Here is a 19672-nt window from a genome sequence, read left to right as displayed (position 1 = left end):
AAGGGATCAACGGAAAATTATTAAACAAATAATCGAACTTTCGCTTGTTTGTATCAAAGGAAAAGTCTTCGACTTTGGAACGTTTGCTTTTTTTATTTGCTCTTTGCTAAGAAACAATCAGAGAACCGGCAAAGAGAGAAAGGGAAAATGCTGCAACAGGAACAACATCAACAATGACATGAAAAACTGCATATTTCTGTAAAAGCTTAATTGCCAAGGGCTTAACTGTGCCCTGGGCCCTGTTAATCAAAGCTTTATGGACATTATATCATTGACACCTTATCTCTAATGTGAGTCATTTTTCCCCAAGTTGCACCTTCCCTACAGCACGGGGAAAGATAAGGAGATAGTGCAAGGCACACACATCTGCTCTAATAAGAGAAGCTCTAGCCAGGGAATCCCAAGTCTTCCTGTCATGGGTCACTTATGGGACCCTGAAACCAAATGTTTGGGTTAACAATGTAAGTAACTGAGAATGTCTATGCTCATTTACCTGGCTAAAGGACATTAGAAGTTATCAAGGTCCCCATGGCTTCTCTATTTCAAAACAACCTATTAAATCTGGGACTTAAAGTGTCATATTGCTGTAGAGAATCTATAGGGTAAAGAATACATGATACATATGGTAAACACAGCTTGATTTTGGTCTCTGTGGTGTATTTTTTGTGGATATGTTACTCTCCCCAAGTTATTTGTTCTCTCATCTGAAACATGGGGATCATGACATACCTCCACTGATTGTTTTTTGAGATCTAATGAATCTTAGTGGCCATAAAAGTTATATATATATATATACATACACCCGCATTTATATACATGCATGTGCATGCATAGATGTATATATGTGTATGTATGTACACCACACATGTATATACAGTTACATGCATGTAATATATGCATATATAGTAAAGCATAACATAAGCACCAATTCTATTTTATCAGTACTGGGCCCTACAACCATGGTTTTTACATGTACTGAACTAATTATGAGAGGAAATTATCCTTTTCTCTGGAGAGAAATCATGTCTGGTCTTGTTCCTTGTGACTGTGCCTTCTTTCCATTGGCTGAAACATCTGAGCAACAAAAGGGAGGAGCTGGAAACGTGGGCAGCGCTCATCATCTGATCCTGCTGGGCTTACAGCTTAGCACTAAAAGTCTGCCACAGACCAGGCATGCAGCATGGTTAGAGGGCACTGAATCAGGAAACACACAGAAGATGCTGGTTGTTGAAAAGACAACTATGAAAATTCCCATAACCGAGCACAATATACACAATTAAACCAATATAGATGAGGTATCTTCACTTAAAAGTCTGTCCTTGTGCCTTTAGTGTTGCCAGGCATTCCTCAAGATTGATTCCTACCTTCTTTTTTATACTAATAGGAACCCCAAGTTTCACAATGTCTATGACCATTCAGAATAAAAACCTTCCCCAGCCTCCCTTAAAGCTGGTGTGGCCTTGTAACTAAGCTCTGGCCAATAGGGTACAAGAAATAATTGCAACACCATGTCATGCCCTTTCACAGAAAAGAGGATGGCCTCCCATTCACTTTACCCTCTTCCTGCTCACTGGTGTGAATGCAGGTATATCCTGAGCCAGCTAGGACCATAAAGACTAGACCATAAAGCCTAGAGTATTTCCCCTAAAACTGGAGAAGCAACAAGATAGAAAGATCCTGAGTCCCTGACACTCTCATAGAGCAAGCCACCGTATCATCCCAGAATTGTACAGGATAAAGTAATGAATTTCTCCATGGTTTATTACAGATCTTTGGGTCCTTATCCTACCCTAATACATTTGATTATGATTAATTAAAAAGTAGGCTTTTAAGGAAACTGTCTTCTTCGGAATATGAAAAGCACATTTGCTTATAACAGAAATAGAAATCTGTATATTATGAGAACAATATCCAATTTACTTTAGCACCCACCACTGTAACACGTGTGTCCTGAATTATGCTGCTGTGTGTTGGTTATGTTTATCATAATTTGCTACTTATTTTTCTTTACTTCTTCTGAGAGCCATTTCCCTTCCTGAAATAAAAAGGCTGTCATAGAGTTCTTAGCACTCTATGACACTCTGTTCTGGTTCGGAACAGGCTTTCAATAAACTGTTTTGCTCATTGTCTCATTTCTGTTATTCTCTTTCCTCAATGTTCTCTATCTTTATCATCGTGGAGAGTTTTAAGTGTACGGTTCTGCTTGTTGTCTCTCCTCTGATGTTTCCATAGCAATTCATCTCAAACTTCCTGCTGTTCTTACCAAACCTGAGACCTTTATGTGCTCTTAAAATTGTAAACCTTTAAGAAAATAAGTTTTTAAAATGCATGAAGTTATTTAATTAATTAATAAATACATATAAATTCCGGTGGTTGAATATACGCTTAGGCCTTGTAATTGCAATCTACTATCGATATTGGAGAATAGATTTCAAAAGGTCAAATAACAAATGCTCAGACATGTGCACAAATCTTATAAGCATTTATTACATATTGGTGATAACAATTATAATAATAAGTATAATTTTCATAAGATCACTGATAACTTGGAAATTTCGTGTTTGAAGATATCACATACAACCTGGGCTCAGCAGAAACTTATAAATGAATGGATAGGTAGGGTGGATTTACAAATATGTATAGTACTATATATTGAGTTCCTACTTGAAACCAGTGCTAATTATTTTACATAGTATGTCAAATTACATTAATTACAGACAGGAATAATGCCGGTCATCACAAATCACTTAGTTGTTTGTCAGAAATTTCTTGGATGATGGTGACCATTGCTTAAGAGGAGCAATTTTCATTGATTACAAGCAAATATGCTCCTGACAAACCCAAAGCACAGATAAATGCCAAAGGGGATAGGCAGGATGCAGCTCAAGGGTCTAAAAATCTATGAGGGCTTGTAAAGAACATACGTTGCTCATCCAGAGGTACGGAAAATTGTAGAGAAAACAAGAAACCAGGTTCTAATTTATCAGGATCAACTTGGCTCTGCCACAGAATTGAGTCTGTGAGCTTCAGATTCAGTCTGGGGCTTAATTCCTACCTCTAGTACTTAATAGTTGTATAATCATGAGAAAGCAATTTAACTACTCTGAGTTCATGTCATCATTTGTCATAGAATGTAATACTATTCTTATTTTAAAGATAAGCAAATTGAAGTCATGGTAGAGTCACAGAATTAGTAAGTAAGAGCGTAGATGTTAAACAAAATCTGCCGGGCTTAAAATCTTGTCTTTCCTTATCCACGTTGCCTTATTGGCTCCTCTCATCCAAGCAGAGAACAATAGAATTCTCTATCTTTTTCAAGGTTATGTCAGGAATATCATCATATGTAATCCTTACACAATTGTGTGAGGTAAGTATTATCTCAGTTCGTCAAAAACAAACATTAGTGGATACTCACTATATACCAAGCACAATATAAGAACATCCCACATTCTGGCAATATTTTCCCATTCACTTGATCTTGATTTCCAACATCTAACTACTTTTGCCATTTATCCCCTACATGTTCTTAGTTTAAAAGTCACATAGTACACTCCACTTTTTTGTACTGAGTTATTAAACTGCTTTTTCTAGGAATATGTTAAAATAACTACACAGCAGTTAACTCTATTTGCCCTCTGTTCATTGAGCCTAACTGAAATTGTTCAGAAACCTCCCAAGATACCTATGTGAAGAGATGACTAATCCGGATCTTGGAGGCCACCCAGTGGCCATGCACTTGTTCTTCAACAACTAAGGCAAACATACAAACTCATTTCAGGTCCAGATGATCCCCCAGAGGAAGCAGACGAAAGGAACCTGGGGTGGGGAGGTGGGATACTGGGGAGAATGAAGAATAGTAGCTTTCCCCCAACAAGAAACCCCAAAGGACCCCAAAATTCAAAGAACTCAATACAATAAACAGAATCGCTATAGACTTGATGCCTTCAGACAATAATAGAGTACATCAATTTCATTAATATCTTGTGATAACACTTTTCCAGATTTGATTATCACATGATCTAAGACATATGATCTAAATCTGGTACCTAAGATTGTGTGAATAATTTTGTCCTATTTAAGATATTTTTACAATAATTCCTTTTCACATTCTTTAGTTGTTGCTGTGATAGAACTTTCCACTAATCATAATTTTGTTCTTTTCCTTCTCTTCAGAAAGGTCCATTTGCCTTCCTTAACTCTCCTCCAGCAAGAGGTAATTATTACAGCAGTTTTGAAGATACTCAAAGCTCATCCTATCTCTCCTAGCTCAGCAATTAGGTACTCTACATTTCAATGAATATCTAAATTCCTTTTACTAGGCATGGTATCTGAAGACTAAAGTAGGCTGACTACAACCATTGTTGGCTGGGGTTAAGAAAAAAGACTTAAAATAGTCAAAGGACCAAAGGAATAATTCTAGAGAATTTAAAAATTTGATCGAAATAAACACACTTGTTGGGTGCTGCTATTTCTTAAATCCTAGTGATACGATGATGAGCAAGAACAAACATGGTCTCTTCATAGAACTCGCAGTCAGATAATATCCATAAATTCATTCGTTCCTCTAACAAATATTTAAATTCCAGCTATTCAGAAGTACTGTGGTACGTGCTGCAGCTTCAATGACAAATTATAGCCCCTACTTTCAGGGATCTGATAGTCTAACAGAACCTGAACTAAATTCCCTCAGTATTTCCTGTGTATATGTGGATTATATTCATCTATCTTACTACTTCCATATTTTTAGAGGCTAAATTATCAATCAATAACTATTACTTATAAAGAGGATCAGAGAAATTGACCAGGAATTGTAAGTAGAGATAAGGGCAATTATTAGTTTTCATATTTGGGAATATCAAAAATAAATATATCAAAAAAGTAAAAACTGAAAACGAAAACATCCTTCTTGGATGATTCACAAGAGCCTTTATATTCAAGCACTGTCATAACCCAGCAGCAGTTACATGTTCTCAGCATATACAGTTACCTCTTTCCCTTAAAATAAAACAGTCAAATTCACAGAAGCAGTGAGCAAAATGATGGTTGTCATGGGCAGGAAAGAGAGGTAAATGGAGAGTTACTAATCAATGGCTCTAAAGTTTTAGTAATGCAAGATGAGTCTAGAGATCTGTTGTACAATATTGTCCCTATATTGTTAATAATAATATTGTATTGTATTCTATACTGAAAATCTGGTAAGAGAGTACTTCTTATGTTAAGTGCTCTTACACAACAAAAAAATAAAAAAATTTTAAAAGACAAAAACACACAAAAAGCTTCAGAATTGAAATATTTTAGTTTCATTATTCTAAGGATTCAAAAATTCCAATTGTTAGCAAAGATGAAATATTTCATATCTGCATCTTTATATATGATGTGACTTCACTCAAACCTAAAACTAGGATATGATAATACATCTCAGCTGCTAATCTCTAAGCAATTTAAAACCCCAGAGTAACAACAAAATTAGTCACTGTTAGTGTCTTTTTAGACAAATGAATATTTCCAAATAAGAACGTGCCAAAGCTAAAAAGTTTACCTATAATTAGAATGATATTAACACAATCCAAATCTTAATGCTCATTGCATTGTATCTCAGTCCATCATTCTTATTAGATATGTCAATGACAAAACTGACTTTTGGTGAATAATTAGGGCATCTGATCACATCTTCGAGTAACTGTAGAAATATTCTGAAGAGGAATCAGGAGGAGACTTACAAGTTGGTCTTTTTAGGGCATTCATTATTGTATCATTAGTTGCGGACATTAATTATGTTCTCTGTTCTCTTAGCCCATCCAACATTTCACCATATTAATGTTTCATTTTGTTTGCTGTCTATAATCACGAACAAATATATCTCAAGATATGAAGGCATATGCATGCTTTACCAATCCCTAAATGTCTGCGGAAGAATCTCTAATTCTTAATTTCAACATCAACTTCATGTTTAAACAAAAATTGGTGCCAATGAATGTGTTGGTATTGTATTTATCCCAGTCTGCCTCCACATTCATATTTTCACATATTTTGTGAAAACCGAGACTACCCTTCCATGAACATGAGGAATCACACATTGCTGAATGAGTTCATTCTATGGGGAATACCTCAGACAGAGGGACTGGAGGCTGTACTCTGTGCTGTCTTCTCATTCATCTACCTCTTCACCCTACTTGGAAACTTACTCATCCTTGTAGCAATTGTTTCTTCCTCTACCCTTCACACGCCTATGTATTTCTTCTTGGGACTCCTGTCTATTTTTGACATATTGTTCCCATCTGTAACATGTCCCAAGATGCTATTGTATGTCTCTGGCCAGAGCCCAGTCATTTCTTACAAGGGATGTGCTTCACAGCTCTTCTTCTATCACTTATTGGGTTCTGCCGAAGGCTGCCTCTATTCTGTAATGTCCTGTGATCGCTTTGTTGCCATATGTCACCCACTGAGGTATATGCTCATCATGAAGCCTGGAGTCTGTGTCAGCTTGGTCGTGGTAGCCGGGTTGGTGGGTTGTCTTCACGCCACCATTCTGACCTCCTTTGCCTTTCAGTTGTCCTACGGTGGCCCCAATCAGGTGGACTACTTCTTCTGTGACATTCCTGCTGTTTTACCCCTGGCTTGTACTGACAGTGCCCTGGCCCAGAGGGTGGGTTCCATAAATGTTGGCTTTCTGGCTTTAACACTTTTGATCAGTGTCTGTATCTGCTACACTCGCACTGGGATTGCCGTCTTGAGAATCCATTCAGCAGAGGGCAGGCAGAAAGCCTTCTCCACCTGCAGTGCTCACCTCATTGCAATCCTCTGTGCCTATGGACCTGTAATCATCATCTATCTGAAGTCCACACCCAACCCCTTGCTTGGTGCCATGGTGCAAATATTAAATAATATTGTCTCACCCATGCTGAACTCGTTAATCTATTCCTTAAGGAACAAGGAAGTGAAAAGGTCCCTGAAAAGAGTATTCCGAAATGTTTTACTTACTGTCTATGAATAAATTATGAGATATTATTGGGAATAAATGTTATAATTAACATTATTCTTTGTCTCTTAATTCTGGATAAGGAATCCAAAGGGCATAGCAAGCACTTGGAGACAGATTTCTTGACCCTATAATGGGTAGCCAACTTTTCCTGGTTGAGGACAGAGAGAATCTGCAGCAGTCCAAGAAGTACCCTTCAATAGTTCCTCTCTGTATAAATCAACATTCAATTTTACCTTATTTTTTTGCCCTAATTAAAATGTAATTGTTCCTCTTTTCTGCCTATAAGCATTTCAGTTCTTCCATCTTGCGAAGAAGAAGGTTAGCTAACATTCATAGAGCATGATCTGTCTTCTGGGCATTGTGATGAGCATTTCATATACATCATCTTATTAAATCTTCACCCCTATAAAGTAGATTTTACGTAATGTAAAAAAGAGTTTTGAGGATTAAAGTCTTCAAATAATGAACCCAATGTTACACATTAAGCATCAAATCAGACCTCAAACTCAGGTCCAGTTAACTCCAAATCACCTCCCTGCTATAGATTCCTGTACCACATAGCTGCCCTAAGTGACCTGCTTGGCAATTTACTCATCCTAATTACTTCTCTCATGATACAAATAAGTTGTTCGATAAATAACTGGTAAAATAAGTACTGACAGAGGTTACGTCTATATACAGTCAGCCCTCAATATTCATGGGTTCTGCCTTTGTGGATTCAACCACTGTGATTCAAAAATATTCAGAAAATAAATTTTACAAAAAACAAAACTTGAATTTGCCTCATGTGAGTACTACATTGAATTCATGTGCATGAAATGGTAGTAGGCATTGTACTAAGTATTACAAGTAATCTAGAGATGATTTAAGGTATACAGGAGGATGTGCATAGGTTATATGCAAATACTACACCATTTTAAATGAGGGACATAAGCATATTTGGATTGCAGTATTTATGGGAGTCCTAAAACCAATCTCCTGAGGATACTGAAGGACGACTGATTTGACTTTATTATTATCTCCACTTACTCTATTCTATTACCAATTGTTCCCACCTGTAGATGGTGGTACTGAGATACAGCAATAAGTGTCTTCCTTGTGTACTACATCTAGTTATGCTAAAGCCAGCCCTAGACCCAAGTCCTCTTAAGTCCTGCTGTGTCATCGTTTTCCTACTGCACCACACTGCCAATATATCAAAATACTCTTTAGTGTGAACGCAAGGGGAAAGTCTTTCCATCCAGTGTTGTTGAAGAGAAGATGGTCTAATTATGGGGCTTAATTAGCATGCTCATTTGATTCTCCCAGCAAGTTACATTTTGTAACTTAACTTCCAACAAGACTGAAGTTGATAACTGTTTCTCAATTTTCTCAAAATCTAAAGTGAAAGAAAGGGTACTATTAACTGGGGATCCCACAGACATGCCAGCTCCTAGTTTCCATGACATCTTAGTTATTTGTAGTTCTTCTATTCCATTTGTAGTCTCCAAAGTTCCCTTCCTATTTGAAACCAGTAAACAAAAACAAGTAAAAATCTCTAATAAAAATGCTTACCTTACAAATAGCATGAAGCTAAAAGGATAAAATGATAAAGTGAAGCTCCTTCAAGCATAGTTAAATGGTTTTAGAGCAGTAGGAGGATTCTAAGGCTCCTCCTAACTTGATTGGCAAAAATCCAAGATGCCACAGCATCTTATTCCCACACATTGGGGATGCCTATCAGAGACGATATGCTGGATTCAAATAACCCTAGTGTTAGTTTGCTGTTCTACTAATGCAGGATATTTGTAGAATAATCTACATGTCATGATATCTGGTAAAGCCTGACTAGTGTTTAGGGACAGATGCTCAACACACTGATACTTCTATAATAGATTTGTTTTCTAGACAATGGAAAGTTTCATAAAAGTAGGATTATGTGTGCTTGCTCATCACTGTATCCACAAGACACAGCCCAGTGACATAGTAAGCTTCCAGTGTAGGTTTGTTGAATGAATGAATGGATACCTCTTTACCTATTCAAATTATGATGCAATTGTATATTTATTGATACAGAGGAATATGTGTGAAATAATTAAGATACGGAATAATACTATGTCTGAATTTAAATATACATTCATGTTTAGGTAAAATTGATGATATATAAAAAACAAAATCTGAATGACCAACTTTTTGGCTTTTTCTAAATTAGTGTTGCAATGACTGGCACTGAAAACAAACACTAACCATTTAAATCTTTCCTGGATCTAAAAGCACACAACATGAGATTTTATTTAAAACACAAGTGCACACATACATAAACACACACAGACACACACAATCACTTTTTAAAATCTTACCTCATTAACAACAACAGCAGCAAAACCAAACCACCTGATTGGAAAAATGGATAAGGGACTTAAATAGACATTTATCCAAAGAAGATACACAAACGGCAAATAAGCATATGGAAAGATATTCAATACCACCAAGCACTAAGGAAATGCAAAATAAAACCACAATGACATATCACTTCAATAAGGATGGCTACTATTTTTTAAATTACCATAGTAATAAGCTTTGGCTATTATGTCAGAAATTGGAACCCTTGTACACTAATGATGAGAATGTAAAATGGTGCAGCTGGTATGGAAAACAGTATTGTATTTTCTTAAAACAGTAAAAATAGAATTACCATATAATCCAGCAATTCCAGCTCTTGGTATATATACAAAAGAAATAAAAGCTGGGTCTTGAAGACACATTTGAATACCCACATTCCTAGCAGCGTTAATCACAATAGGCAAGGGCTGAAAGCAACCCAGTATTCACTCAATGACTGGATACACTAAATGTGGTATATACACACAACAAAATATTATTGAGACTTAGAAAGAAAGGAAGTTCTGACACATGCCACAGCATGGATGAACCTCAATGTTGACATTATGACATTATGCTAAGTGAAATAAGCCAGTCACAAAAAGACTATATAAATCCAGTAATATGAGGTATCCAGAATAGTTACATTCATGGAAAAAGAAACTAGAATGTTGGTTCCCAGGAGCCACTGATGTTGGAAGGAAATGGAGAAGTTGTTTAATGGTTATAGAGTTTCAGTTCTGCAAGATGAAGAAGTCCAGGAGATTAGTTGGGTAACAATGTAAACAGTTGAGCAACAATGGAAATTACTTAACATTACTGTACCATATATTTCAAAATGGTTAAGACGTTAAACTTTATGCCTTGTGTATTTTACCACAATTTTCTTTTTCTGAGACAGAATCTTGCTCTGTTACCCAGGCTGGAGTGCAGTGGTGCAATCATGGTTCACTATAGCCTGGACTTCCGCGCTCAAGAGATCCTCCCACCTCAGCCTCCAGAGTAGCTGGGACTACAGGTGTGCACACAACACCCAGCCAATTTTTGAAATTTCTTTTAGAAATGAGATCTCATTATGTTGCCCTCAGGCTGGTGTCAAACTCCTGGGCTAAAGGGATCCTCCCGTACTGGCCTTTCAAAGTACTGGGCTTACAGGCATGAGCCACCACACCTGGCCTACATTTTTTTTTAAAGGTTGCTTATGCAGTTTTCACACATTCTGTGGTTTATTAGTTATTTCCTTTTTCCTATAACTACATCTACTTTAGTTGAACCCTCCCAAATCACTGTTTCTTTATATTTTATACCTCCACTTGGTGTGGGGAGAGAGTTTGAGAAATGTAGTCAAAGGTAGCTTTTCAGAAGATCTGCCTAGAGTAATAATCATAAGTTACCATTAATTGAGTCCTTACTCCTTACCAGGCACTGTGGAATTGCTTTTTATGTATTATCTAATGTAATCTACATACGAGTTTTGTGAGATCATTTCACAGAAGATGAAATGAGATTTAGGGATGTCAGGTAATTTTCTTCAAGCCACACAACTAGTTTGTGGATGTAAATGGGCATCTGTCTCAGCTCTTCATGCAGCTATGCACAATACAGCAAATTTGTTGAAACTTTAGAATGAACATTTGGCCTTCCACACCCCCCCAAAAAACTTACCCTAACTATTTTTTGCCATTCAATCTCTCAGATGCGTGAAAGCTCATCTGAGAGAAAACTCATTTGTAATAAAATATTCTAATCCCACAGAGTGGGGTGCGATTATGCTCCTTCCTATCTTGTTACTATCCTCTGTTGGTTCTAATCCTCTGGGTATTCCCAGAAGATACCTGTGTGGGACCTTACCTGATAATTAGAGTTAAAGTATGGTTCATAGTCCACATTCAGGTATAGAAACGTAAGCAGAAAATGAAGCTTTGTTCTGCCATTGTCACATGAGGCTAAAGCAGGGCCTTAATCTACACACATTCTCCGTAGCATTTCTCTGCCCTAGTGACTATCTTCCCTCTTTTTTTCCTGACCAAATATCTCAAAATTCTAGAGCCCAGTGATCTTCCTTATTTGTCTCCCTGAATGTGTTCTTGCTCCCCACAACTGCTCTCCTGACTGTAGCTAGAATTATCTTTCACATTCTCTCTTCCACAATGTACCGAAAAGCAATGCTGCTTAAAACTGTCTTACATTTTCTTAAGCCTCCTAATGTAGAGATTGCAATCTTTAAGGAGCAGAGCCTTTAGTCATCATGTGCTTTTCTGCCTCTCAAGCTTTATCTCAATTTTTTCCCTCTCTTTCCTCAAGTTCTTCAAATATACTGTACATCCTTCCAGTGAAGGCTTTGCACATGCTCTTACCCCTGCCTAAAAAGGTTTTGGCTTTCAAATCTCAGCTGGGATAACATTTTCTCAGGGAAGTCCTCTTCTGCCTTCAAGGAACATCAGCTAGCCATATAAATCATGATGTGACTACATATTTAATTTACTGATCTGAAAGGGAACATGAGTAGGATACAAATACTCTGCCACAATAGCTTTTCAATCCATAGCACTTCTTCCTAGTCCTTACCACCTTAAGTAATTATCATTTCTGTATGTAGGATTATTTGATCAATGCCTCTCTTCTTCTACTAGACTGTAAGCTCATTGAGGACAGAGACCACAGCTAGTTCCTGTTCACCAGAACATGGCTGTTTTTGTGTATCATCGTAGCTCTAATAAGTTTTTGACCTAATAAAGGCCAAAATAACCTCAATAAAATCTCTAATTTGTTCACATAAACTTTTCTCCTCTTATAGCCTTTTCTTGCCTTTGCCTTTGCTTAACTTCTTATCTGCTTCAGATTTCTTAAACATTATTGTAATTAGTTGTAAATTACTAAAATCCTTCCCTCCATCATGTCTTCCTGCGCAGTCTTCAGTGAGCTCACCTGCCTGTTCCATTCATGCACCCACCCTGCTATGCTGTTTTAGAGAAAAATCACAAACCAAGCAGGTCAGCAACCCTACAAATTTGTTATTATTTATCTCAAGTGTTTGCTAGCAGTTTTATTACTTTTCTTCTACAGTATTGATCCTATTTCTTACTAGAATGCCTCTTCATGAGTTTGGGGTCTCAAACTTCTACTTAACTTGTAGGCTGTCACTCACAAAGAACAAAAATCGCAATCACCAGCAAATGGAGAATGAAAAGATCAGCAAGATCTCAATATTCCAAATCACGAAGTTCTCTGGGAAATTGAGTGGAAAATGTAACTTAAACCAAGCCTAAGTGGAGACTCCTCTTTCTAGGCTGAATTGGAGACAGCAGGACCTGCGGCCCAAGAGCTACCTGATTTATTCCACCTGTCACAGGGGGAAAGCTGAAGCCAGGAGAGAAAGGAAGAATGATGGTATCCCCCACTAGTTCTCTGTACTCTTTCTCTGTCCAATATTGAGAGCCTAGGTCAAGAACACCATGCCATCATTTAGTTTTCTATATGACTTTTACTGTAGAGCACAGTGCTCTATGCATTGCAAGGCTTTGTGAATGATTATTCGCTTTTAATAAATTAAATTTCCTGCTGGATAATTTTTTTACATGATAACTTTCCTAATGTAACCTTCATCTGTTGAAGAAAATTGAAATCCTGAGTACATGGTTTTGCTGTGTAAAATTAAATGAAACAAAAATTTAAAAATTTACATTTCTTTGCAATCAGTATATTGAAGGGATATCTGCTTGCTCGTGTTCATTGCAGCACTATTCCCAATAGCCAACCTTTCAATCTCTAAGTGCCCGTGAGTGGATGAGTAAGTACAGAAATTGTGGTGTATCTACGCAATGGAATATGAATGGAATATGTTTCAACCTTTTTTTTTTTTTTTTTTTTTTGAGACGGAGTCTCGTTCTGTCACCCAGGCTGGAGTACAGTGGCACAATCTTGGCTCACTGCAACCTCCTCCTCCCAGGTTCAAGCGATTCTCCTGCCCTAGCCTCCTGAGTAGCTGGGATTACAGGCGTGAGCCACTGCGCCCGGCCGATTCGTTTGTGATAGTGTAGATGAAACTGACGGATATTATGTTAAGTGAAATAAGCCAGGTACAGAAAGACAAATACCACATGATCTCACTTTTATGTGGAGACTAAAAAAGTGAAATTCGCAAAAACAGAAGAGTTGAATGATACAATAGTTACCGTTACCAGGTGGGATGGGGTGGATGTTGGTGAAAGATACATTTCAGTTAAACCAAAGGAATAAGTTCAAGATATCTAATGCATAACATGGTGATTATAGTTAATAATGTACACTTAAAAGTTGCTAAGAGAATAGATTTTAAGTGTTCTTAGCACAAAAAAAAGTATGTGAGGTAATGCATGTTAATTAGCTTGATTCAGCCATTCCACAATGTATACATATTTCAAACCATCATGTTGTACACTGTAAGGATATACCAGTTTTATTTATCAGTTAAAATAAAGTTAAATTTTATTAAATATAAATATTTAACGTGTTCAAGACACATATAGAATCTACGTTTAACACGAAAATTGATCAAACCTTGAAACTTGGATTTAAAATGCAGACAAAATACAACTTGCAATGATACTTTTGTTGCTTATGATAATTGAACTGCAAGTAGTAATAAGAAAACTTTTTTTTTTTTTTAGACAGAGTTTCTTTTTTGTTGCCCAGACTGGAGTGCAATGGCGCCATCTTTGCTCACTGCAACCTCCACCTCCTGGGTGCAAGCCATTCTCCCGCCCCAGCTTCCCACGTAGCTGGGATTACAGGCATGCGCCATTACTCCCAGCTAATTTTTGTATTTTTAGTAGAGATAGGGTTTCACCATGTTGGCCAGGCTGGTCTTGGACTCCTGACCTCAGCTAATCCATCCTCCTTGGCCTCCCAAAGTGCTTGGATTACAGGTGTGAGCCACCGCAACCGACCAGAAAACATTTTAGTTACTGTATTGAAGTCTCTATTTCTTCTGTAACAGGTATTGTCACTGAGAACATTTGACCTTTGGGAACGTAGAACATGAGTGTTTTTACTGTGACCATCCCATTAATTTAGCAAGTGCCACTTTTATTCTAAAACATTCTATTTGGAGATCTAAAACAGTCTGTGGCATTTGACTTCCCTGAATACATTTTTTACCAGACTGGGTAAATTTCATGAGATATTACTTGCTACTTAAACGTTTATTTCGGCCGGGCGCGGTGGCTCAAGCCTGTAATCCCAGCACTTTGGGAGGCCGAGACGGGCGGATCACGAGGTCAGGAGATCCAGACCATCCCGGCTAACATGGTGAAACCCCGTCTCTACTAAAAAATACAAAAACCTAGCCGGGCGAAGTGGCGGGCGCCTGTAGTCCCAGCTACTCGGGAGGCTGAGGCAGGAGAATGGCATCAACCCGGGGGAGGCAGAGCTTGCAGTGAGCTGAGATCCGGCCACTGCACTCCAGCCCGGGCGACAGAGCGAGACTCTGTCTCAAAAAAAAAAAAAAAAAAAAAAAAAAAACGTTTATTTCCTCTTTTTTTTTTTTTTCAAGTTAGTTATGTTTCAAAACATTAAAGATAATCAAAGATAAATAGAATGGCAGAATTACTGAATATTCTACTCTCATCATTTGCTAGATGTGCAGCAGAACAATTTTCTTTTCATATAAAAATTCCAGATGTATTTGGAATAGTGTAACTACCTAAACATTCCTTAAACACTGAAACTTTGTGAACAAAAGTCCTAGAGAAGACACCAAGTCTAAACTCCCTCCAGATTAAGAAAGTGATTTAACTTCTTTGACCCTTACTTTCCTCATCTATAGAGGACTTCACCAGAGTTTTGAGGTTTCAATAAAACTGTAAAATATATTTTTCTGCCAGATAGCTTACATGTTTTTTGAGCAGAGAGACAATGTCTAACCCACCTCACCTACCCCCAACCTTTCTCCTGGCAAATAATCAATGCTGACAGATGATTGGCACTCAACATTTGTTAAGATAAATGTATATGTAAATAAACAAATGAAAGAACGTATTCAATGAGGAAGTTTGTATTCCACCTCAACCCCTAGTATGTATTGAGTATTGAAGGTATTTAACTCGGAAGCTTTAATAGATGTTGGAAGTATAAGGACAGATACTTCAAGTGCTAGCTTAGCATTATTTTTGAACTCCCAGCATATTTCTTCCGTCTTTCTTTTTTTTAGGATGTTTTCTTTTTTTTTTTTTAGTTATGTTTTAAGTTCTATTGTACATGTGCACAATGTGCAGGTTTGTTACACATGTATACATGTGCCATGTTGGTGTGCTGTACCCATTAACTTGTCATTTACATTAGGTATATTTCCTAAGGCTATTCCTCCCCCCTCCCCCCTCCCCAAAATAGGCCCCGATGTGTGATGTTCCCCTTCCTGTGTCCAAGTGATCTCATTGTTCAATTCCCACCTATAAGTGAGAACATGCGGTGTTTAGTTTTCTGTTCTTGTGATAGTTTGCTGAGAATGATGATTTCCAGCTGCATTTCTTCTGGCAACAGCCCCTTTCACTCCCTGCTGGAGAACTGCCCATCTCCATCCCACCGTTTAGCCTGTACCCTGCTCACAGAGATCGGCATGTGACTCAGCCAAGGAAGTCAGATTCCAGTCTTGGGGTGAGGCACACAGGAGCAAAGGTAGCTGAGGTAGAACCAGCTGATGGCGATGTCCTGAGGCTGCTCCATGAATTCTAACAGCTAAGGTCCCTCCAGCTGCCCTACTTCCCACCCTTCCTGGGCCTAGTTTTCCATTAGTTTCTTTAGTTCTCTAAGCTACCCCAGTTACTGTTGCTCACATTAGTCAATTCTGTCAATACTAGGTAGGAAAATAAGGTATAATTTATTTATTAAAAAAGTATGCACACATGAAACGCAGTAAATATAAAAACACACAACAAATATGTGTGATATATGTGTCAAAGGAATGTTTAGAAATACTCTTCCACAGAAGTATATTTTACAAAGGAAATGATAATAATCAGGCTCACTCGCTCTCTCTTTCTCTCTCCCTCTCTCTCTTCTCTTCTCTCATTCATTTCTAAGGTGTAATTATACCAAGCAGTTAATTGCTCCCTTTCTCAAAAGGTTCCCTGAGTTGAGGGATTAATACCCCAGGGAAGACCAAGGTTATTTAAAATGTCTTGTATTGAGGAATGATTGCAGTTCCTAGAGTTAGACAGGAAATTACTGTAAGGCAGCTGATGCATATTTAGATTTGTGGCATTCTATTTGAAAGTGGTTGAAAAGAAAAAGAATTCAAATCACCTACTTGTAGACTCTAGGCTGATTGGGATTTAGGCACAAACTTCTTCCTTCTGCTGGGGAAGGAAAGGAAGACAACACTCACAAGCAGCAGACAATTATGTTCCCTGTTTCCCATGTAAGTGCACACATTTTGTCCTTCACTTTTTATCTTGGCTTTCACTCTCTTTCTCCCTTCACAATCTCCAGGAAAAAAGAGAGAGAGAGAGAAAGGGAATCATCCCAGGTAATAGAATATATGAGTTGATCTATAATCTATAGATCTCACTGCCGAAAAAAATTAAAACAAGTAGAAAAACATATTCGATTTTTTTAAAGTATGAAACTGGGAAAGGAAAGGAGTCTTTACTACTGCTACCCCTGTACCTTCTGCTGCCACAAAATTGGGATGTGGCTTAACTTGGGTCTGGTTAGACAATTACAGACTTTGGAGACAGAAATGAAGTCTATCGGTTACTCATGTGCACTGAATTCAGGTGACTGCAGAGGATAAGGAACTTGTGATTGTAATTTTCTGTTCAGTAAGAGCTATCTGAGATCCTTCTTATAATTTCTCACTGTTGACCCTCATGGCCAGGGAGACAATGAGGGAAAGATACTCTACATTTTGTATACGTCTTACGGAATTATAAATAACTTTTGGAGAGTTACTGGAAGCAAATTGTCTTGGATGAAATTTGGATAAGACTTTGTTTGTTATAAAGACATTAAGTATTTACATTTGTCCTTTTAGAGCATGTATAATTTATGCTATTTAATGGTAAATATGAAGAATGGCAGCTACGAGACTAGTCATGCGAGGCTTCTTGGTGAAATTATTAAATGAGAGGCATCTGCAATTAGAAACTGCACTGCAGTCTTCTCACTTATAAGTGGGAGCTAAACAGTGGGCACATGTGGACGTACAGAGTGGAATAACTCTGAAAGTTGATTTGGGTGGAAGGGGGTAGTGAGGGAAGAAAAATTACCTATTGGGTGCGATGTACACCATTTAGCTGATGGGTGTGCTATAAACCCAGACTTCAGTACTTGGCAATATATCCATGTAACAAAATATATCCATGTAACAAAATATATCCATGTAACAAAATATATCCATGTAACAAAAATGCACTTGTACCTCTTAAATCTGTAAAAATAAAAAGTTACAAACAAGAAAAGAAACCACTGCAGAATGATATCCAGTACAGAGCAAAGCAGGCAGATCAAGATGATTCTACCAGGAACCATTTTTCTGTAACTATCTAGATCTCTTGCTTCTTTTCCATTTCATTGATCTAAACCCAGGTAATTTACATGCATATTAAATTTAACCACCTATTTCTTTTCACAGACACCCAAGAGTTGATTCCTCCCTAGGAATGAGAAATCACACAATGGTGACCGAACTCATCCTTCTGGGAATCCCTGAGACAGAGGGCCTAGAGATAGCCCTTTTATTCCTGTTCTCCTCATTTTATTTATGCACCCTCTTGGGAAATGTGCTTATCCTTACAGCTATCATCTCCTCCACTCGGCTTCACACTCCTATGTATTTTTTCTTGGGAAACCTCTCCATCTTTGACCTGGGTTTCTCTTCGACAACTGTTCCCAAGATACTGCTCTGCCTTTCGGGGGACAGCCATGCTATCTCATATGCGGGCTGCGTGTCCCAGCTTTTCTTCTACCATTTCCTAGGCTGTACCGAGTGCTTCCTCTACACAGTGATGGCCTGTGACCGCTTTGTTGCCATATGTTTTCCTTTGAGATACATGGTTATTATGAACCACAGGGTGTGCTTTATGTTGGCCACAGGGACCTGGATGAGTGGCTGTGTCCATGCCATGATCCTAACCTCCCTCACCTTCCAGTTACCTTACTGTGGTTCTGACAAGGTGGGCTATTACTTCTGTGATATTCCCACAGTGTTACCGCTAGCCTGTAAGGACACATCCTTAGCCCAGAGGGTAGGTTTTACAAATGTTGGTCTTTTGGCTCTCATTTGCTCTTTTTTTTTTTTTTTTTTTGAGACGGATTCTGGCTCTGTCTCCCAGGCTGGAGTGCAGTGGCCGGATCTCAGCTCACTGCAAGCTCTGCCTCCCGAGTTTACACCATTCTCCTGCCTCAGCCTCCGGAGTAGCTGGGACTACAGGCGCCCGCCACCTCGCCCGGCTAGTTTTTTGTATTTTTAGTAGAGACGGGGTTTCACCGTGTTAGCCAGGATGGTCTCGATCTCCTGACCTCGTGATCCGCCCGTCTCGGCCTCCTAGAGTGCTGGGATTACAGGCTTGAGCCACCGCGCCCAGCTCATTTGCTTTTTTCTCATCCTTGTTTCCTATACTTGCATTGGGATTTCCATATCAAAAATCTGCTCAGCAGGGGACAGGCAACGAGCCTTCTCCACCTGCAGCGCCCACCTCACTGCAATCCTTTGCGCTTATGGGCCAGTCATCATTAACTATCTACAACCCAATCCCAGTGCCTTGCTTAGTGCCATAATTCAGATATTGAATAATCTGGTAATCCCAATGTTGAATCCACTAATCTATAGCCTTAGGAATAAGGATGTAAAATCAGCCCTGAGGAATGTATTTCCCAAGAAAAACTTTGCTCTGGGAAATAAATGAGACAATTTAAAGCTTTGCCGGATTTAAGATTTTGATTACATTTTAAAGTTTGATTCTCCATTCCCTAAGGATATTTCCCATCTACTGCCGCCAAGGCGTGTTGAAATGAAATGTACTCTGAATCAATCTACTACTTAACCTCGCTATTTTAAAATATGCCTGTTGGTATATTTCCCTATACTTTAGAATTACTATTATTATTATTTTCACTTTTGGAGGGCTTAAAGAAATAATGTGTAACTGCCGCACTCCAGGCTGGAGTGCAGTTGCGTGATCTCAGCTCACTGCAACCTCCGCCTCCCGGGCTCAAGCGATTCTCCTGCCTCATCTTCCCGAGTGGCGGGGACCACACCCGGCTAATTTTTGTATTTTTAGTAGGGCCGGGGTTTCACCGTCTCAAACTCCTGGCTTCAAGTGATCTGCCCACCTTGGCCTTTCAAAGTAC

The 19672-nt window shown here is 38.4% G+C and overlaps 2 protein-coding genes across 2 annotated transcripts; both read left to right on the top strand.

The window, feature by feature from the left end:
• Nucleotides 1-6061: 6061 nt before the first annotated feature.
• On the top strand, nt 6062-6994 carry LOC117081379 (olfactory receptor 148-like). Its single transcript, XM_033207197.1, has one exon. The coding sequence runs from the start codon at nt 6062-6064 to the stop codon at nt 6992-6994; it is 933 nt and encodes a 310-aa protein (XP_033063088.1).
• Nucleotides 6995-17831: 10837 nt separating this feature from the next.
• Nucleotides 17832-19227, top strand: LOC117081378 (putative olfactory receptor 10D4). The gene is made up of 3 exons (XM_033207196.1): nt 17832-17857; nt 17955-18586; nt 18887-19227. Exons 1-3 carry the CDS (start codon nt 17832-17834, stop codon nt 19225-19227), a joined length of 999 nt encoding a protein of 332 aa, XP_033063087.1.
• The last annotated feature ends 445 nt before the right edge of the window (nt 19228-19672 follow it).

This window comes from Trachypithecus francoisi, unplaced genomic scaffold (genome assembly GCF_009764315.1).
Source record: "Trachypithecus francoisi isolate TF-2019V2 unplaced genomic scaffold, Tfra_2.0 Lachesis_group8, whole genome shotgun sequence".
NCBI classification, from domain to species: Eukaryota; Metazoa; Chordata; class Mammalia; order Primates; family Cercopithecidae; genus Trachypithecus; species Trachypithecus francoisi.
The sequence above is the reverse complement of the archived record's forward strand: the minus strand, read 5'-3'. Positions and strand labels throughout refer to the sequence as shown.